General features: G+C 45.2%; 1 protein-coding gene across 14 annotated transcripts in view; it reads left to right on the forward strand.

Annotated features, from left to right (window-relative positions):
• The first annotated feature begins 16,484 nt into the window (after window positions 1–16,484).
• BCLAF3 (BCLAF1 and THRAP3 family member 3) overlaps window positions 16,485–22,459 on the forward strand; it is a 203,131-nt gene continuing 197,156 nt past the window's right edge. For 9 of the 14 annotated variants that reach the window (XR_011968262.1, XR_011968264.1, XM_072615328.1 and 6 more), the window contains exon 1: window positions 16,945–17,644. Coding sequence is in view for 9 of the 14 variants with exons in the window: in XM_072615328.1 (XP_072471429.1) it covers window positions 17,226–17,644 (419 nt within the window). In the remaining 5 variants the exon portion in view is untranslated. Of the gene's footprint in view, window positions 16,560–16,729; window positions 16,855–16,943; window positions 17,645–22,459 lie in introns of those variants that run through there. The other 5 variants (XM_072615330.1, XR_011968266.1, XR_011968265.1 and 2 more) reach the window with 5 other exon arrangements.

The raw sequence follows: 22,459 nt of genomic DNA on the forward strand, positions 1-22,459 counted from the left end.
TCTGATGAACACTGTGAACCCTTCCTCAGAATGTGGCCTTTAAATACAAACAACAGAATACATAGGATTACAATGGAAACCAATTATCTTGAATTATAGTTAACCCAAATATTGGGAAAAATAGTTCACAGACCTCAGGTTAAGAATCAATGTTAAAAAAATGGGCTTTGGTGACAGAGAGGCGTTTGGGACCATGGAAACACTGTACAGTTTCTTTCCTTTTTTATTAATTTATTAATAAACTATTTGCTAATTATTATTTTGATTATTTTTTAAAAGCAGTTTGGTCACTTCTCTCTCATATGTCTACTCAAAGTAAAACCATCCCTTGTAATGAAGAAGTAAACAAAACAAACTAATTTGTTAGATCTGACAATATATACAACATATACTTCATTCTGCAGTTTCCTGTTTGTAATCCAGCACGTTCTCTCCCTTTTATTCAGTCCTGGGTACAGCATATTGTCCATAGGCAGAGCCTGTACAAGGTATATGCAATAGTGGATATTGTACTTCAAAACTTCAGTGGTTCTGTGGTCTCATAAATGTGAGGGCTCACTACAACAATGCAAATCACAGCCAATCCACATTCTGTGAGCCTTGTATGTGTACTGACATAAATCTCCTAGGTTATGTCTTTTATACTTCTTGCCCAGAAGTTGTTGATGATATATGGCACTTACTTTTGCCTTTCCTGTGTCTCCTCTTTATCTCATGGATTGACTGCAATTTTTGATGCTTCAGGGAGTGTGGTATTTCATAATTCATATATGTTTACCATTAATGATAATAATAACTAGTGTTTGTATAACACTTTAAAATTTGCAAAGCACTTTAGAAGTATGATCTCATTTCATCCTTACAATCCAGGTAGGTAGGTATTATCTCCCATTTTATTACAGATGAGGATCCTGAGGCAGACAGAGGTTAAGTTACTTGTCCAGGATCACAGAGGCTGGATTTGAATTCAAGTCTTCCAGACGCTACCTCCAACATGCATCATGTAGCTGCCTCACCAGAAAAATATTAGCCCTAAAAATGTGGAGTTTTCTTTCAGAAGAAAAGCTTGGAATTACTAAAAAATGTATAATTTCCCAGAAGCAATCTATCCTGTGCTCTTCTTCTTCAGCTCTTGACAGATAGATGATGTGCTCATTTCAAGTCCTAGAATACTAGAGATCTCACTAAATGAGGTTGATAATTATTCCCCAAAAAGTTTGGCTTAAAAGTTTATGCAGAAAAAGACCAATTAGATGAAAATGACTATTGCTGACTATAATAAGCAATTGGATGGACATTTCATTGTGATGGACAATCAGAACACACATTTGGACAGAATACATGCCATTATCTGGTCAATATACATTTTTCATCCATTTGATTTTTCCTGCGTGGATTGCTACACTGATGTAATTTGATTGTCTGTAGATCTCATTTAGAAAGACAGAAGAAAACAGAAAGAGGTGTGAGGAAATCATGGATATGTAGGACAGCTTTGAAACTAAAGTGACATATATGTGTGTACATATGTATGTGTAATAGAGATTAAGCTGTGTGTAACAGAGATTACATTTTCATGAAATCTCTTTTCCTGTTTTTCTTTGTATATGGAAACATTCATATTCATCAACCTCAGAATAACAAAAAACATTTAAATGTATTAAAACAGAAAATAAATATGGATTTACATTTACTATTGTTAATGATGAACCTTGACCTAAGTGTATATTTTGCCTTGAAATCTTACCATCATGATTAACAAGACTTTTGAAAGCTAAACTTCTGCTTCCAAAAATAATATCTGTCAACTATAAAAACTTTTGTGTCTGCATACAGTGGACACTTGAAAATAAAATTTTACAGACTGTTAAAAAATCTTGAAATAAAGTTTCCATGGGTTTTGGACCTACTTGATAAATATATTAAAATGAACCACCTTCCAATTCATTTATAAGTATAATTAATTGATATCAGGAAAGGTGGAAATTAACTAGATAAATATTACTAAAAACTTGTATCTAATTGGTACATTATGAAAAATGAATAACAATTTAGAAATCACAATTAATAATATATTTCTATTCAAGTCTACATGTCTCTGAGGTACCTTTTTCAGCTAGACAGACGTTAAAGTCAAAAATCAAAATAAACTAAACTTAGAACTAGACCTTCAAATGGCTGCATCACAAAGTTCAAACCAACATTGTAAAAAATAGTAAAACACAAGAAATCACATTGTTCTCACTAAAATATAATTAATAATGTATTATTATTGAATGCATAATTATTAAATAACATGAAACAATTTTAGTGAGAGCAAGAACTACTTTTGTAGTTAATAAATAAAATAATTATTTAAAAATATTGCTTATTTAATTATTTCATATTTCAGTTTCTTTTTTGCAAATTTTATAATGTATACACTTTTACTATACATATTATTTATCTAAAATAAATATACATATACTGAGGTTTTACTAATAGGAATGCGTAATCAAAAAAATCTGAAGACCATCAAGCTACACAATCCAGGTTAGTACTCCCAAAGTCAACAGATCAGAATCTTCACCTCCTTGGGAGTATAGGTTACTTTATTCTTTATCGTACCCCCAGTACCTAGTACAGTGCCTGACACATAGTAGGGTTTAATAAATACTTTCTAGTTGATTGACTTACCTGAGAGTTGATTCAGTTGTTCTCATTCATAAGAAATATCTAAAGTAGAGCACTGGTTCATTGGGGTACAGTCAAGGATATAGTCAAATCTTTTCTAATTAAATAATTGATTATTAATTTATGTAATCATTTCTAGAAGTGATTATATGAGCTGTTTTTGAAATTTCAGTAACGATTAGGGGAGAGGAAAACCCTCAGGGTGGCTTTCATTGATTGGCCAATAATGGGTCCCAGGCAAACCCTACTTGGTCATTGTTTGGGCCCTGAGTGGCTCAGAGCTAATGGAAATAGCAATTGTTTCTGTTTTGACCAGAAACCCTAGAGATCTTCACCTCCCAGATTATTTTTTTAATTAGGTAAAGAGGCCATTCTTTGCCTCACTTCTTACCTAGCATTAATCACTGAATGGGCATTGCCTCAGTCAAACTGAGACCTGTTAAAGGCCTTAGCTTACAAAGTCCAGGGCCGCCCACTGCATCTGGGCCATCTCCAGTTGTACGAATTTATATCTTGCCACTGGGTCCAGATGGCTCAGGAGGAGAGAGTGAGGCTGGTAATGCTGCACAACCACTTTATTGAAATCCAGTTCAATTCACCTACATGATGTCATGGCCCTCTTCAAGAGTAAAGGACAAGCAACCACGTGTAGGGAGGGTCAAGCTTATAATCAGTATAAACACCAACAAATGTTGTCTATCAGACTAAGAAATGTGACAATTAACAATATCTTCTATCATCATAGCATTTCATGGTTTTCAAAGTAATTTCGTATGTTTTCTCATCTAATCTTCAGAATAAGAACAAGATGACAGCTAGAAAGCAGAAGCAGGTAAAGGGTAAGTTGGGTTTGTTGTTTTTTTTTTTAAATGGGGAGATCTGACCAATGAGTAAAGGAGAAAGAATAGCGAGGAGAGGAGAGAGTATTGGGAGAGATTATGGTTGGAATAAGCTTCTGGAGACAAATGGGGATAGGTTCAAGAACACAGATACACATCCCTGTGAGACTGGGGGGAAAGAAGAGATGCTGAGAGAAAACAAATTTTGAGTAGAGGAAGGCAGTTGAGGGCAATCACGCTGACTCACTTTCTCACAAGAGAGGAAGGGGAGGTAAGGCCTTCAAGTGATGCAGATGAAGTAAGATTTGGAGTTGAGAATTTGAAAAAGAGAACTTGAATAGTAGCTGTGGAAAATGAAGAGGTCCCTATGAGGTGACTGAAAGGATTACTCTGCAGCAGCGAAGTCTCAGTTGAGATTAGACAGTGAATTTAGCAGATTCATGATTTACTTCCTCCAACCTCTCTTATCCTTCCAGTCCCAGTAATACTGAGTCCCTCAAAGCCCAAGACTAAATGGCCCACCTTCCAACTTCAATTCCCTGCATCCCACCCTCCTAGTCTCCTCCTATCCACCCTACCCCTTTAATGTCCTGGCTCCTATCAGCCGATGCCTTCAGCTGTGCCTTTTACAATACCTGCTCCATAATTAGCACACTTCCTCTTGAGCTCCTTGCGTCTTATGACCCTCATAGAGACCTGCCTCCTCAGGATGACACAGCATCCACTTTCCATCGTGGACATGACCTTCTTTCATACCCCTCAATACTCTGGTACTGAAGGGGGAATTTGAAGGTTTCTTAGCCACCATCTCTGAGCAACATCTCTTCCTTTGACATGTACTCCATCCCAGAGGTTCCCAAACGTATTTGGACTACCACCCCCCCTTTAAAAAAATTACTCAGTGCCCCACTGGACATCTACTTTCTTTAACCTTTTAAAGTTTTTTTTTGAAATTTTCATCATTTCAAAAAACCTAAATTTTTTTGAAATGATGCATTTTAAGTTTAATAATTTATTATATATTTGTGGGGTTTTTTCCTGCATTGAAATTTATATTGCATCATGTAACCATAGAGCATCATATTGTAAACAAGTCATTACAGGCATGTATTCCAGCCAAAGCATGCTGGACTTCCTGACTGTGCCCACATGCTTGCCTGCCAACACTTGCTTATTATTACTTGTTGGTGGACTTGACCACTGATGGGTTATAACTTGCATTTTGTGTGTTTATTTGGAAAATAATATAATCATTACGACTTTAACTCTGTTATACAACGGAAAAATATGTACAAATGGTTGTTCAAAATTTTCTTCCTTCTTTATACTTCCATTACTGCCTTTATTCAATATCCCCCAATTGCACCCAAAGTTACTACCTCCCCCCTGGATTCCAGCGCCCTCCCCCCCTCAGGGTGGTATTACCCACTTTGGGAGCCTGTATGGAGACTATTCAAATGTCTTGCCCAATCTAGATTCTTATGGAATTTATTTCCTAGCCCTCATTACATTCTCCCTCCTTTCTCAAGGAGTTTAGTCATATCCTACTCTTTGTGACCCCATTTGGGGTTTTCTTGGCGGAAATACTGGAATGGTTTGCCATTTTCTTTGCCTCATTTTATAGATGCGGAACTGAGGCAAACAGGGTTAAGTGACTTGCCCAGGGTCACATAGCTTGTTAAGTATCTGAGGCTGGATATGAACTTATGAAGATGAGTTTTCCTGATTCTAAACTTAATCCTCTATCTGATGGGATTCAGACTCTGGGAACTTCCTGGAGCTCCCCTGGAATCTCCTCACTTAACCTGACTTTTCATACTCAAATTGAGCTCTTCTGGTATCTCCCCACAGAACCTGGCTTTTCATACTCAAATCTGTGGCCATTATCTGTTACCTCTTGGTTGCCCCACCTGCTTCCCACCTAGGTGCCCCCTAGTCTCATATCTCCTGATAGCCTCCAGCTGTTTCCAGCCTTTGACCCTCCTTGGATTCCCTCCTTGGACTTCTCCTCAAGACCCTTCCTAAACCCCTCCTCCCATCACCCTGGACTACCAGACCACCCCCCAGAACCCTCCTATATTCTTTTCTGTATTTAAGTTCCATCCTGCCTCCATGAAGGCGCTCAGATGCCATCCAGACCAGACTCTGTCTAGCTGGGATTCTATCTGGCCCGCTTGAGAATATAAGCGTTACAAATGCTTAGGTTCCTTAAGAGGCAACCCAAGATGGTGAATCTTTAATAAACTTTGTTTTCTTTGGCTTCAAGAAGGCTTGAGTCGAATTCATTCGAGCACGACCCGGACTGTCGGTATTTTGGGGTCCCCATCACCCCTGAACCTCATCATATCTCCTGTACTACCTAGCTGCACAAGGAATTGAACACCTAACTCATAATCTTCTCCATCAGAATTCCTTCCTTTATACTCAGTCAGTCAGTCAGTCAAGAAGCATTTATTAAGCACCTCCTATATGCCAAGCCCCATGAGCAAGCAGTGTTTAACATGTATGTTGAAGCGTCTTCAATTACCTTACCCTTTCTACTTCATCAACTTAACCGCCTCAGCCTACTGCTTCATTCTACCTCAGTCACACAAGGGAGGGTTACACTCATGATGTTAGCAACACCTACTCACATGATTCAAGAACTCTGAAACCTCTTATCATTTCATCTTTCCCTATGATTTAATCCTCTTAAACTTAGTTTTCATTCTCTATGACCTCTATTCTCTTCAGCCCTCAGTATATTCCCAGGCTATGACCTTTGCTCTGGTTTCACTTCTCTCCCTTTCTAATCTCAACCCTTTAGTTAACCAGTTCAGTTTTACTCTATCCTCAATCCAGAATCCTTTGCTCCCTTGTCCTAATTTGCCAGGAACCTCTACTGGATTACTCTCATCTTCTGTCTCCTCTGCTCCAAATCATACTATGTTGAACATCAGTGTTAGAGGAAGTTGAACAAATGAGCTAACTGGGTTCACTACAAATTTAGGTTATTTAATCTCCTCTGCAACTGAGGTCATCTTTTTATTCTTCCCTAATTGATCCTCTATCCTGCCCAGAGGCTCTTCCAAACCTTCTCTCTTCAAACCTCCTATGCCAACTCTATTGCCACCCTCTCATCTAAAGCCCTTGAGTCATAATTTACAAAGAAAATTAAAGCTATTTAACACGAGCTGTCTCCTCTTCCTTTCTTTGCATCTCAAAATCCTTTGACATCATCCCCCACTCTCTCTCCTTTCCTCCAGTCCCAGATGATGAGGTAGTCCTTCCCTTTTCCAAGAACCATTGTTTTATATATAGACCCTTGACCTCATCCCATCTCTGTCTTCTCAAGAAGATTGTCTCTCACAATCATCCTTTCAGTCTTTAATCTTTGATCTCACCCTATCTACCACCTTTTCTCTAACTACGAATATGCTCAAATTTCTCTCATCCTTAACAAAACAAAACAAAATACAACTTTACTAAAAACCCACAATTTCCTCCAGTTATTGTCAAATGGGACATGCTGGTGATGCAAGTGACTCAGCTCCAGTCAAGAATGGTACTCAACACATGATATTTATTGTAAAGGCAGATGTAAATACCTAATACCAGATTTAAGCAAGACTTCTCAGAGCTTTCTGCACTTGTAGGGGTATGGAAAGGTGCCCTCAAGTTGCCAGCAAGGATATAGGATCATCCTGTCAAGGCTATGAGCAAGGCTGGGTCATGGCTCTCCTTGGGCAGAGCTGAGCCAGCTTCCTGGTGAGTCAGCTAGTGAGCTGCTAGTGAGCCAGCCTTCATGACCAAGATGGCTGGTCTCCTCTGGCATAGGCTGCCTAACCAGTTGATGAAGCCATGGGTTTTTTATAAGCATATTAGAGGGTATAACTATGTCTATGGGGAGGGGTTGGAGCTCAGCTGAAGCCTTGGGGCCAGCTAAGCTTATCTATATGAAGTTTATGCCTATAAGGGTGTGACCAGTAGGTGTGACTATGATAATGCTATCCTCATGCTCCTTTATATTAAGAAAAGGACTTATTTTGTTAATATGGGGCTTTCAAAATTTAATGAAGCTGTAGAAACAGCTGACATCCTCTGCTGTACCCATTGCTTTGCTCTCCATCTCCATAGTCCAAGCTTTATAGACATTTTTCTTCCTCATGCCTAGTGAGAGGGAGTCATAGGTTTCACATTATCATCCTATATCTTATTGCCTCTCTCTCTCTCTCTCTCTCTCTCTCTCTCTCTCTCTCTCTCTCTCTCTCTCTCTCTCTCTCTCTCTCTCTCTCTCTCTCTCTCTCTCTCTCTCTCTCCTTTTCAGTCTCCTTGCTAGATCATAATCCACATCATCTCTTAATTAAGAATGCAGTCCAAGACTTTGGCCCCCTTTTCTTCTTTTTCTGCATTCTCTCCCTTGGTCACTTTACCTGCTGGCATGGGAAACAAGGAAGGAACAAGCATTTATTAAGTCCCTACCCTGTGTTCAGCAACCTCTTAAGCACTTTACTAATATGATCTCATTTGATTCCCACAATAATGCTGGGAGGTAAGTGCTACTATCAATGGAGGAAACTGAAACAGATAGAGATTAAGTGACTTGCCCTGGCCAGTAGGTGTTTGTCTCTGGCTTTGAACTCAGGTCTTCCTGATTCAAGGTCCAGTGTTTTCTATCTACTGTATCAACTAGCTGCCATGAGTTTAATTATCTTCTCTATGGAGACAAATCTCCGATCTATATGTCTATCCTAGTCTCTCTCCTGAGAGCCAGTTCTACATCACCAATTGCCTATTAGACATTTTCAATACATCTAAAACAAAATTCATTACCTTTCTCCCCCAAACCCACCCATCTTTAAAACTTGCCTCTACCTGTTAAAAGTGCCACTATGGCACTAGTCACTTACTTTTGACACATTAGAATCATCCTTAATTCTTCACTTTCTATCACCCCATAAATCCAACTGCTTGTCATGACCACCTCAACAACATACCTCACATGTTGAGGTCTTCTCACCAGTCAAACAGCCATCACACTACTTAAATGTCATCACCCTTCACCTGGACAATTGTAGTAACTTCTTTCTTGGTCTCTCTGCTTTTTCCCATTTGAATTTCTCCTCTGTACAACTGCCAGATTGATTTTCCCTGTTACTCCCCTCCTCAATAAACTCTAGTGACTCCCTATTACTTTCAAGATCAGCTATAAACTGTCATTTAAGGCTCTTCCCAACCTGGTCCCTCATTCATAAACTTTCTGTCCTTATTACACCTTACTAATTTTCACACTGTCTAGTTCCATAGTGTTATCTATCCCTGAAATGCTCTTTTTTGTTCATCCCAACTATTAGAGTTTTGCTATTTCTCCCTAAAGCTCAATTAACTTTTTTGGAGATTCTATGCCTTTCAGCATATTTCGATATTAATGTTATTTCTTTGGAGATGGTGCTTTTAAGAATAATGCCATTTCCCTATGGAGCATGTAGGTTCTTTCTGTACTCTCAGTCCCAAGGAGGTGACATCTCTTTTCTTTAGCATTCTAGCATATCCTGAATGGGTAGCTCTTCTTTTCTACTGTAACCAGCTTAAGTCCCTGCCAGCTGCTGATTCTGCACTGGCTTCAAACTCAGCTTTCAGTCCAACAATCAGTTTCTCGTGACTTGCTCTCCCTACCAAGTTCAGAAACTCCATTCTTATAACCCAGAATGGAAAAATGAACTAATGAAAAAAAGAAGGACCAAGGCCTATTTTTCAGGAGGCATATGGCCTCACAGAAGAGAAGGCTTTAAGTCTCTTTCGCTTGCTTCCTCACTGGACACTGGGTGAGAAAGAGTCAAAGAATCCACTCAGACCCTACTGCAGCAAAGGGCAGTAACTTGCCCATATGATTAGCTGACTGGTACCAGTTATGGGATGTCTACATAGTCTCTTCAAGGACTTTTCCTTACATTCATCTATTCTTCCAGAAGTCATCTCCCCAGTGTCCCCTCCATGGAGAGATTGTATCAGCTTAGCAAACTATTGCACCTGCTTAGCTTGTTTAACCATGATTATTACTTCTGCTTTTTAAAATTTTACCTGAAGGTACAATAAATTCTTCTCTGGCCCTTCATTTTACCTTTATATGACTCAGTGTTTCAGGTGTGTTTCTTATAAAATACATACTGTCAGATTCCATTTCCAAATACATTTTACTATTTTTTTATGAATAAGTTCATTTATTCACATTCACAGTTATATTTGTGTGATAATTACGATTTTTAAAAATATATTGTTTGACATAGTTATAATAAGACTCCATTTACTTATGCTGAATGGTCCTAATACCTATAAAACATATAAACAATCATAGATAGCTTATACTTCTCCACTGTCCTGATCCATTCTGACCCTGTGTCAAGCAGAAAATAATCATAGACTCTGACCAGATACGATTTCTGATGGACTGCACTATCTTGTGAGCCATTCCTTTGTTGCACTCTCAGTCAACTCAAACCCTCACCCAATTTCTGGTCCCCATAAAGGAACCACCCCTCCTTTGAGCCTGGCATAAATAAGTGGACCTGATGAGGTTTAGGGGTGATCGGGAACCCCAAAATAGCGACGGTCCGGGTCGTGCTCGAATGAATTTGACTCAAGCCTTCTTAAAGCCAAAGAAAACAAAGTTTATTAAGGATTCGCCTAATTGGGTTGCCTCTTGAGGAGCCTAAGCATTTGTGATGCTAGTAACCACAAACGGGCCAGATAGAATCTCAGCTAGATGGAGTCTGAGCTGGATTCAATCTGAGCGCCTTCATGGAGGCAAGGTGGGACTTAAATACGGAAAAGAGTATAGGAGGGATCTGGGGGGGTGGTCTGGTAGTCCAGGGTGATGGGAGGAGGGATTTAGGAAGGGTCCTGAGGAGAAGTCCAAGGAGGGTCAAAGGCTGGAAACAGCTGGAGGCTATCAGGAGATAGACTAGGGAGGGTTTGGGTGGGAAGCAGGTGGGGGCAATCCAGAGATCTTGATAGGGGCAGTATGGGTATGGGGTTGATGGGATCAAGGGTGGGGAGTGCAAAAGAGACCTGAAATGATAATGAAAAGCCAATGGGCTTCCTGAGACTGCCGGAACAAATGGGAAGATTAGATTTGGGTAAGAAAGGCCAGATTAAGTGGGAAGATTCAAGGAGAGCTCAAGGAGGCTCCCAGAGTCTGAACCTCATCAGACCCATGAATTCCCCCACCACATCTGGGTCTGATTAGGATTGTCCCCTCCCACATCTGGAATTGATTACTTGTTCTCAACCAAGCCCATTTTTAGAGTTATAAAATTTCCCAGCTCAGGCTCCCACTCTGAACTTCTCCGCCCACCTGTATACTTCTGTCTTCCCCTCCGCACTTGGTGACTTCACATCGGTAAGACTGAACTTGTTTGTCTATATCACTGTATGGTATGTGTATGGTTTTTTGTGTTGTTGCTGGGTTGGTGGGTTTTTTTTGCCTGCTTGCTGTCCCATATAATAAAGCACATGGGAGGATCAATGTCCAGTAACTGTGAATCTAAGTAACTCCTTTAGTGACCCAACCCAAGAGGCCAAATAAAGCAATTTGCTAATTGTGTATTTACCTCTTGCACTTTTTTTCTTTTTCTCTTTTTGTCCGTCTTTGCATAGAAGAGGGTGACATAAGAGAAGGAAAGTGGTCAGCTTCAAAGGATCTGAAATTCAAGCGATATGTCTACTCTACACCCCTTCTTCTTTGACTAGACCCTGATCACTGGTTCTTTCAATTTCTTTCTTTGCTTACCTAGTTTTAAATTACTGAATGGGTGTTGCCTCGGAAAAACTGAGACCTGGAAAAGGCTTTATCTTAAAAAAGGCCAAGGAGTCCCATTGCCTATGGAGCCATCTCCAGTCTTGCCACTGGACCCTGATGACTGGAGGAGAGAGTGAGGCTGGTGACTTTGCACAGCCCTGCCTCACTTAAATCCACTTCACTCGCAAGTCATCACCTTCCTGACATCATTGGTCCTCTTCACGAAGCAACAATAATTTCAGTTAATACTCCCTTTCTGATTTGTCTTCTAAAGTTGAAGGGCTTTTTGGATTGTGATTATCCCTCTTGACTATGCCTTCCCTTACAAATTTTGTTTCTGTGCTGCGTGTGTCCCTGAACACCCAGTGCTATTTAGTGGTTTTGGAGAAAAATAACTACTTCCTGGGTAATGGCTTGGCCTACAAATTTATGAAGTATAGTGGTCAGTCACTCTTCCTCACTAAGCAGACCTAGTCCCATGCCAGGAAGGAGAATACAAACTTGCTAGCAAGATCCTTCTTTTATTCTAAGGACTCAGCTGAGGCTGGGAATTTATTGCTTACTAAAAGGAAAACCTCTGTGTCAGGTTTCCTCAAGTGGTAAGATTCCCCCCAAAAAGTGATTATCTCCACTAGTTACTTAGTGAATTGCTGGCCTTTCCAGGTGCAAATAATACCACTTAAAGTCTGAAAAGAGTAAAATCATAATGGGCCTTTGCCTGCTTTATAATCTTACTGGATTGATGGTGATTGTATCATGGAAATAACTGATTTTTAGGATCTAGACTGTGAAGGGTCGGAGATAAAGTTAAAAGGGTGAAGGACCTGAAAAAACCGGAGTGATAGAGGAGCTTAAGGGAGACAGTATTTGGGGGAGAATTGTGAGAGGAAAATTAAACTCAACAATTATAAAGCGTTCACACTGTTAGGATGCAAAGACAAAATGTTTCTTTCTTTTGGAGAACTTATATTTCACTTCAGGGACATGACATATACACTAGTAAGTATATATACATATAGTAAAGTAGGATGTTACAGGGCAAAAGAGAGATATAGACAAGGGACTTGCAGGAAACTGAGATGGGAGAAAATAATTTTAACTGAAACAATCAGGAAAAGTTCCTTGCAGAAAGTAGTGTCTTCCTTCCATCTAAGTTATGATGGAAGAGAAAGGCTCTGAAAGGCAGAAAAGGAGCATGCACCTAAGGGAGGGGCAGCCTGCTCAAAAAGCAGGGTATGTCCTGTAAAGCTTGGGAGAAAGGTAACCACAGTCTAGCTTGGCTGGCATATAGAATTCATGAAGAAGGAGTGTGAAATAAGACTGGAAAAGTAGATTGGAGCTAAATTATGGAGGGTGCCAAATGCAATGCCATTTAAGACATATATTTTATCCTATAGTCTAGAATATGGGTTGCCATCCTGTTAGTTAAAAAAACAAAACCATGAGGAAACAATAATAATCAGAAAAATTTATGGCATGCAACTGAAATATCTTCAGTTTGAATTATATAAAAAAACTGAAAATTACATGACAGCAATACCAACTATAACAATTTTATCCAGAAATTTAGCCAATATAAATTAATTTCTACAAGGAGACCAAAAAAGCCCAGAGAACACTTTATTCAGCTAACACCTGATTTCTTGCCAAATGGCAACACTGAGTTAGGAACTAAAATCATTTATAAGATCTTTAAAAGATGGCTGATGGACATTGATGAGCAGCATCATCTCATTAAGCAGAAGAAGCAGGAGAAGTTACAACTCCGGAAGAAAGTCTCCTGATACAATGTTAACACTTCCGTCTTTGTATTTCCAGCACCAGCACCAATGTCTGGCATGTAGCAGAAATTTAATTCATGCTGATTGATGAATTGAATATGTTTTGTTGCTTCAAAGCAGGAAGGGAGAAGGTAGAAAATAGTGGGAAAAATCTCTAGAGTTGGAACAGATTAGAGGGTGGATATTAAAGCAATTCTATCAAGTAAACTCATCCCAAAGGTATTTAAGGATAAAAATGGAAGGATTACAAATAAAAGGAAAATGGAAAACATTTTGCAAAAATCATTGTAACACTCTTCTTTTAAGGACAGTAAAACCAACGCACCAGATATTCTTATAGAGGAGGTAAAAATGTCACTAAAGAGAACAAAGATGGGAAAAGTCCACAGATTGGACCAAGTTTATACACATGAGATACATACTTCATTAGACAAATTTGTGAAGGCATTGAGGAACGAGTATAGATAAAATATCTGAAGGCAGGGAAGATACTAAAAGCAAGAGAAAAAAAATCTCAGACCTTACTAATACAGAAAAAAAGCAACTAGGAGAATGACAATAACTTAGTTTTCCATTTATAAAAAAGCTGTACAAGATTCATCTCAGTCAATATACATTTATTAAGCATCTGCATTGTATCAGTGACTGCTAAGTGCTGGGAATGTAAAGTAGAGCAAAAGACAATCTTTGCCCCCAAGGATCCAAAAAGCTAAAGGAAGAGAGAACATGTAAACAACTGTGTACAAACAAGATACAGACAGGATACATTGGAAATAATAGAGGGAAAGTATTAAAATTAAAAGAGATTGGGAAAAGCTTTCTGTTGGGAATCCTTGACAAGAATCTTAGTAGGAAAGAGGCAGGCTTTCCCAAGCAACATTCAGCCATGGATCATATATTTATCATTTCATAATTGTTGTTCATGCTTTATTTTCAAAGAGGACATCACAGGTTAATGTCTTGACTTTCTCAAGAACTGGATTTCAGTGAGGCAGAGTTGCATAAAGTCATCAGCCTCATTGTCTTCCAAAGTCAGAGAATCCAGTGGTGGGACAAAAGTCAGGGGATGCCGTGATGACCTTGGCATCTTCCATGTCTGACCAAGCTGTAAGAGCTCCACAGCACCTTCTTCTGCTGCCTTCATGAGTGGTGAGACAAATAGTTCTTATCGCACTGCCAGGGGAAGTCTTCACATGCTTGGGGTAAACATCCCCCTAACTTACTAATGGGTTTGAAACCCCTCCATTCCCCTCAACCTGGTTTAAAACATCTGTCAAGGTTTCACTGGGGTGTGGCTGCTGCACATACTATGGCTTCTTGGAGCCACTGAGTTGGGTGAAAGTGGACACCAAAGGTGAATAAGCAGCCCTGAAAACTGTTCAGCAACCCCTCACAGTAAAGGTGCTAGACCTCCCCGCAGAGAATAAAAGATGCCACTGTGCTTACTGTTTATTGATTATGTATCTCTTTTTGATTTGGTGGAACACTGTCTTCAAGGCTCTTTTATAACAAGATGTCTCCTATCTCTATATCAGAATAATTCTAGATTGGTTGGAACATATAACCTTGGTTGGAAATAACCTTGTTCAAAAACCCTTTGAAAATGAATATCAGGCATAAAACAGGGAGATGTATGGTTGCCAAAGATGTTTACTGCTGCCATAGACAAGAACCAGCTCAGGTCAAAGAATGATTGTCCTCTGTGGAGGGTGAGGTCTTCTGGATGTTTGCAAATAGCATCATGCTGATTGAATCAAGCTCTAGAACAAAGCAGATTTCCAGGAAGAAATCTGTAGTCCCTCGGGGAAGTTCTTCTAATCAGGTACATAAGAAAGACCAAGTGCATTGAAGAATGTTGCCAGATTTCAAAATACATTTGAACAGACACCCTACAGCCCTTGGCCATCAGAGTGTGTGAGTGTGTGTGTGCGCCGCGCGCACACTTGTACATGGGAGAGTTGCGCCCAGTGTCTCCCAAGAGGAGGTGTGGGCTGGACACCTCCAGGACACTAAGAAGTTCTTTTCATAACTCTTCAGTAACGGCCCACAACTGTAATGCCCACCTGTGCCAGTGTTAGCTATATGGCAACGGGAACAGTATGTAAGTCTCTGAAGACTTAAAAATGAATATCACCCAGAGGAGAATGGAGGGGCCACGTTAGACTCAAGGGGGCTGCAACGTAGGATCAAGGAGATGAACAAGGCACCCTCCCTTTTCATGCCACCATGGAGGTTCTTGGTACAAAGCAGGCAGCCAGATGGCAGGAGTGCTGAGGAGCGTCTCCTGTGCTAATCAGAGCGGGAGGGGGCTTTCCCAGAGCTCACCTGCTCTAACTTATACTAGAGTGATGAGCTCTGCTTACAAAACCTCTAGGGATGTTCCCTCCCCCCACCCCACGAGCGGGCTCGGGGATAACACCTCCAGTAAAGCACCAGGCAAATGCCCGCTGGGTCCGCCACGTGGTGCAGTGGGCAGTGCCCAGCTGTCAGCTCGGACACGTGACCCCGGGCACAAGCCCTGCTGGTCCGAGCTCCCTCGTGCGTCCATGGAAGATGGGCTGGAAAGGACTCGGGTCTCTGCCCAGGTAACCCCAAAGGGGCCAAGAGGAGCCGGCCGTGGCTGAGCGGGCACAGACGGCGGGCACGGGCCCGCACCTCGCCCCGCTGGCAGGCCCGGCCCTCGCTCTGGCACCACTGGGGGCCCAGATTGAAACCGAAGTTTACAAAGGCCATCGGGAGGGGGGAGGGGGCCGCAAGGTTGGCAGACCGAGGCCGCCCCTGGAGATGCCCGGGCAGCACCCCAAAGGGGAGGGGGCACCTGTGAAACAAGGCTTTCGTGGAGCGGGAAAGAAAGCCCCGCCGTGTGCGGGGGCGTCCCCCGAAGCGGGCATTCTGAGGAGACCCCGGCCAGGGAGGGCTCTCCAGCGGCGGGAGGGCCTACGGTCCCCGCAAGGCATTGTTGGTACGCCAAGGCCCCGCTGCGGAGCCCGGGACTGCGGCCGGCGCTCGTGCAGCGCTTCGGGGTCACCTGGAGGGCGGGCGCTCGCGCCCGAGTGCGCCTGAAGGCAGGCGGGGGGCCGAGAGCCGGGGGGCCTGGCCCAGACTGGCAGCGGCTGCCCGCCCTCCTTCTAGGAAAGGTCGGGGCTGGAGGCCCAGCTTAGCTCGGCCTGCACAGCGGGGTATCTAGACAATAATAACCCCAGTGGGGGGGCCTTATCTCCCGGAGCCCGAGTTCTCGGGGGAGGGGCAGGGAAGGCGTCAAATGGCGCGCCCGCTCCGGGGCCAGGCCCCGCGCCGGGAAGGCCGTGCCCCGGCCACGACCCCTCGGCCTCCGTTATCCTTCACTTCCGGGTAGCTCCTTTTTCATTGGGGGGGCGGGGATAAGCGTGCGACCCCTTCCAGCGGGCCCGCCTCCCGTGACCCGCGCCGGGCTGAACGCGGAGGGAGCGCATGCGCACGTGACCCTCCCCGCCCCCCGCCAAGCGCCAGGTGAGTGTGCGTGCCCCGGGGAAGGAGGCCGGAGGGAGGCGGGAGCGACGGGCCGCCGCGGCAGGGACGGGGACCGAGAGGCCGCCCGGCGTCCGCGGAGGCGAGGCGGAGGAAGAGGCGGCTCGGGGCGGAAGTGGTTCCGGGTCCCCGCGGCTCCGGCTTGCAGCTGCAGCCCCGGCGGCCTGGGGAGCGGGCGGAGGCGGCGGCGGCGGCCCAGGGGCGGACGCCGCGGAGCGGAGCTGGAGGCGGCCGCGGCCTCCCGGGACTGCCCCGCCCGGCTCTGCGGGACGCCACGGTGAGCCGCCCGCGCGGGGCTGGCCGGGACCCCCGCCAGGGAGGGAGGGGGCGCAGCTGGGGGGCGGCGGGCGCGTGCGTGTGTGCGCGTGTGGAATGTGTATGTGTGTACGCGCGTGTCACGCTGACGCGGGGACGTGCGGTGTTTCCCCTCCCCCCACGGACCCCGCACCCGCGTCCTTCTTTTCCCGGGGTGGGGGGAGTTGGGGCAAGTTTCTTGGAGACGGATTCGGGCCCTTGCAGGTGGCGGCGGCGCGGTGAGCGCGGGTTCAGAGCCTGCCTCCGCGCGTGTGCCTGGCCGGTCCGCTCACCTGCGTGCCTGCCTGCACACCTGCGCGGGCCGTAGCTCGTGCGTGCGCGCTGCGCACCTGGATGTCCGTGCGCGCCTGTGTCTGTGTGTCCCGCTGTGAGCCTCTGTCCACCTGCACGTCCAGACGCGCATGCCTGTGCCTAACTGTACACACCCCACACCTGCATGTGCATGGTACACCATCCTCGTGTGGCCGCGCGACCCGCGTGCCCGTGTGTGCCACAGATGCCCGCCTCCCCGGGCGAGGCAGCCCCCGAGCGCCCCGTAACCCCGCAGGTCCGTGCCACCCTCGTGACCCCCGCCGCCGCTGGCTCCTGGGGGGCATCGGGGAGTGCCCAGCGCTGTTCCTTCTCCTCCGCAGCCCGGGGTGCCCGAGGCCCGCGCAGATCGTGCCCGGCAGCGCTGGCAGCGCCCACGGCCCGGCCGGGCTGGGCAGCATGTCCTTGTTCCTGGAGGAGCTGGCCTGCATCGAGCCTGCGGAGTAAGTGGTGGGCAGGGGGGCGGGGGCGGGCACGCACACGGAGGGGCCGCAGCCGACCGCTGACCCCTGACCCCGACCAGGGAAGCGGGCCGGGGGACGGAGAGCCTGGCGGCCTGCCCTGCGTGAGGTGCGGTGCGGAGGCGGGCTGGAGAGTGCCCCGTGAGCCGCCTGTGCGGTGGGGGTGGGGCCGTGCGCCCCCTGGGGTCTCCCCTGGGCCTTGTCGGGTGGGGGGGCCCCGCAGGGGGAGGGTCTGGTGCCCCGGGAGCTCCTCCTCTCCAGACCCGGCCTGCCCTCCGAAGGAGGCACATGGGTGCCCTGCGGCCGTGCCCGGGGGTGTGCCAGGCCGGCCGCTCCCTGAGGACGCCTGCCCAGCCTCACCCTAGGGGGCTCCCGGGCACCCCGCCGACCCCCCAAGGACCAGAGCGGGTTACAAGGGAAGCCAAGCCTGCGGAATGTCCGTCCAGCTGGGGTTAGGGCTCCAGGCTCTCGTGGAGAAGGCGCTGCCCGGCCTGGCCCTACCCTGGGTGCCCGCGGGTGACAGGGTGCAGACCGGCCTGCCTTTTGGAGTGGCGCCTTCTCTCTTTTTTAGACAGATAAGGGCGTTATGACCCCTGCCCACGGTGCCTCTGCTGTACTGATTTTATGTCAATTTAATCTTCATTTTTGGTTCCCACCAGTTTATGAATATGTGGATATTTTCTGAATAGATCACAAGATCCGTGAAGTTGTCCCTTTTGGCAGTGGAATTAAATTCTTGAGACATCTGCTGCAAGTTCCATTTCTCTAAAAAGAAAACATCTGTTGAATTTTTATTCTCTTTGCTGAGGGAATTTTGGATTTAATCCTGGGCATCTAGAAAGAACAGTTCTGTGGCATTAATATTAGTTAGTGGGAAAAGTGACTGTCATCTTGAGATTTGTACCAGCTGGGAAAAGATGCATGTGGCATGTATAGTTGGGTTTATATCTGAGATTTTGGGAAAGTACAGGCCGGACACGGAGATGGAAGATGCTAAGGAAAGGAACTGAGCGCCAGTGTGTGCCAGGTGCCACACAAAGTGCTTACGAACCTCCGTTGGAGCCTCACAGCCGCCCTGGGGGGTCGTTCGGAAATGACCTCTGAAGCAAACAGGTTAGGTGCCACGCCTGGGGTCCTCCTGTCTCCAGGCAGAGTGCTCTAGAGATTAAAATGGTAAGCTGCAAAGACCAGGATGGTCTTAATTACTCAGGAACATCTCATCTTTGGCTTTAAAAGTGGTTTTTTTAAAATGACCTCCTTGGGAGTGACAGCCTCTAAAGCTGGAATTATCATTCAGGCTCCTCAGGGGCCTTGTTGGCGGCAACAAGTGTCACATGATTGACGCCACCTAGCCAGCGTCAGCCATGCTTCCTGGCTCTGTTCTTTCTGTCCTACCTGGCAGTGACACCCCTCAGGTACCTAGTGAGCCAGGTGGTAGGGTGGATAGAGCGCTGGCCTGGAGTTCAGATGTGGCCTGACGCTAGCTCTGTGACCCCGGACAAGATTTCACAGCTATGAAGTGGGGATGATAATAGCATCTGCCTCCCAGGGTGGTTGTAAGAAGCAGCAGCTAACATGTGGAAGGCCAAGCAGGCTTTGGGCACATAGTAGCTCTTGATCCTTCCTCCCTCCCTCCCTCCCTTCCTCCCTCCCCCCTCCCTCCTCCCTCCCTCCCTCCATCCTTCCTCCCTCCCTTCCTCCCTCCATCCTTCCTCCCTCCCTCCCTTCCTCCCTCCCTCCCTCCCTCCTCCCTCCCTCCCTCCTTCCTCCCTCCTTCCCTCCCTCCTTCCTCCCTCCCTTCCTTCCTCCCTCCCTCCTTCCCTCCCTCCTTCCCTCCCTCCCTTCCTTCCTCCCTCCCTCCTTCCCTCCCTCCCTCCTTCCCTCCCTCCTTCCCTCCCTCCTTCCCTCCCTCCCTCCCTCCTCCCCTGATCTCTCCAAACACCCTCACCTCCCTTTTTCCAATCTAGAACCCTAATCAAATGGTACAGCCTTTTGCTGTTAGGACTGTATCTCTCACCTCCCTTTGACTTTACAAACCAGTGCTTCTGCCCCCTCTGGGTCCCTCCTCTCTTAAATGTGGTATTTCTTCCCATTTGTTTCTAAGATCTTCAAGGCAGGGATGATCTCCCTCTTGTAATTGTGTTCCCAGTAATAGTGTGCCGGGGCTTGAGCCTTTAATGAGCTGAGACTTGTACTAATAATGATTGTAATAAATGACCTGGATGTAACGTTAAGAGCTTGTTTCACGTTGGTCTTTTCAGCTTCATGAGTTAGGTAGTCTAGATGCTATTTCCGCTGTACGGATAGGAACTGAAGCTCATAGAGACTTGGTGGTTTCTGCCTAACGTCTGAGTTACTGAGCACCATCCTCCAGACAAAAATGGATGCTTTTAAATCTGTTTGGCACAAAACCCAACTGCAGAGTGAAGACGTTGGCTGTTTGGCCTCAGGACATGATAATAGGTAATCCCTGTTAGAACCACTCAGCACTTTCTCCTTTCCTCTTCAACCAGGAGAATGGGTCCCCAGACTGGAGAATAAACAGTGCACATAGGAGGGGATTAGAGCTCAAAAGTGGGTGAGATAGTGAGAAAACGTTTAGTTGCCTTAAGTTAGTCAAACCCCAAGTGTGTGCATCCCCAGGTGCTGAAGTACCTTGCAAATATTACCTCCCTTGTTGTTGATAAACTCATCAGTAAACGTGTGCCAGGTATTGTGCTAAATGCTAGGAATACAGAACAAGTAGAAAGAAAAAAACATTGGAATCAAGGAAGACAACCTGGAAGGGGAGCTGAAGGAGGAAGAAGGAGGGGCTTTGTGGAGAAAGTCAGAGCTGTGGTCTGGAGAGGAAGGAAAACATGGAGGAACCAGGTAGTTAGATGGGGAGGCTGTAGGGGCGAAGGCTGCCTGCCATGACAGTGGTCATCCAGGGGTGGCGTGATCTTCCAGGGGGTGGGATTCCGTCAGAAGGGCTGCTCACTTGATCCTGCTGTGTGGCTTTTCTCTACCTTGCTGAGAGCTTTGTGAACTCCGAGAAAGGCCGCCACCATGGCTCTGGGAGACGGAAAAGGAGGAAACTTGGAGATAGGCCAGAAGATGGGAGTGAAACAACTGTCTGATCTTCATAAAGGGGGAATTGGCTGGATTCTCCCAAGTTCCAGACCAATAATCTTGACGGAGAGACTGTCGTTAAAAGTCTGTGACATGTGTTTAGAGAAATCTAGGTGTGGGAGAGCGCTGACTTTATAAAGCATTAGGAGGGCTAAATTGGAATACCTTCTCTGCTAGAGGCACAGTAGACCAGAATGGTGGGCCCAGGGTTATATCTGAATTCAGACTTTTACTGTGTGTCCCTGGTCAAGTCACTGAACCTCGGCCTCACTTTCCTCAACTGTAAAATAGAGTCTGCCTCCCAGGGTTGTTTTCAGGTTCCTGTGAGATACTTGTAAAGCGTTTAGCATAAGACTTGGTACATAATAGATGCTTAATAAATGCTTGTTTCCTTAAATTACCTTAGGCAGATCTGTTCCTTTTCTTCAGCTTTAGTTTTCTTATCTGTGAAATGAAGTGATTGGATCTCTGAACCTTGATAATTAAACAAGCCATCCTCTGGATGGCCCCCATTGGTCTACTAAGACGAACTGAATTTGAAAATATGAGTTGGTTTATGGTAGGGCAGCCACCCTCTCTCTGGCATCTGGGAGGAAAAGAAATGAAAATCCGATACAGTTAAATCTGAATTTCACATTGTAGGAAAGCAGGTTTCAAAAGGTTTTTGTTCAGCTTTAGCATGTTTGCCTTCTCTCTCAAAGAAACTACCATCGCTGAACTTGTTCCTACAAAGCATTTTTTTTGTCCTTAGTAAACTGAGTTATGTTAGAGTAGAGTTGGTCCTTCCACTCTGTTTAAGAAATATTGGTACAGATAGCGGTCTTCATTGGATTGCTGTTTCTGTGAAAAAGATGGGAGAGTTTCAGTGGCATTTGGTGTAAGTCAAGTGGGGTGTAAGCTTAGGCTGCATCAGGATGGCCAGAGTGTTTGTCATGGGGGAGATAATAAACCCGCAGGATTCTGATCGTAGCTCTTGAGAAGTTTTGTGTTATTGTGGGCATCCTTCGTTAGGAAGGACTCAGGCAAATTAGAGTATCTCCAGAGGAGGGCAAGAGTAGTGTTTGAAAAAAAGTAGATCTAGGTGAGAGGGTAGCTGTCTTACAGGTTTGGAAAAGTTGACGTTTGGAAGAAATTAAATTTATCCTGCCAGACCATGGAAACCTAAAACAGAGGGTGGAAGATTTAGTTTATTACAAGGAAAAAGTGGTTAATTGGAGTTGTCCCAAGGGAGTGGTGGGTTCCATCACTAGAGACCTTCCAGAAGAGCCAGTGACCACTTCTCAGGATCATTGTCGAAGGAGGTCCAGTGCATGGGTTCTGACAAGGCCAGGTGACTATTAAGGGCAATTCTGAGAGTCTTTGGTTCTGCTTAATTACTCTTAATGAGGTCCTTGATGATAAGATAATATGTTAATATCATATTTATAATTTTTCTAGTACTGGAGTTTATGGAATGATAGGTACGTTTTCACCTGTTACATCTCACTTAGGTTGCATTTTATGGTTTATGGAGCATTAGATTTGGAGTCAGAAGACTTGGGCTTCAATCTCCCAGCTCTGCCGTCTGTATTTCTGTGACAGGCAGTTTTCACATCTGGGCCGTTGTATGTACCCAACACACGTGTAGACCTGTTGTTAGAAAAATAAGTAACACGTCCCGATTTTCAAGGGGCTTACCGAGCAGGT

Source organism: Notamacropus eugenii, chromosome 5 (genome assembly GCF_028372415.1).
Source record: "Notamacropus eugenii isolate mMacEug1 chromosome 5, mMacEug1.pri_v2, whole genome shotgun sequence".
Taxonomy (NCBI): Eukaryota; Metazoa; Chordata; class Mammalia; order Diprotodontia; family Macropodidae; genus Notamacropus; species Notamacropus eugenii.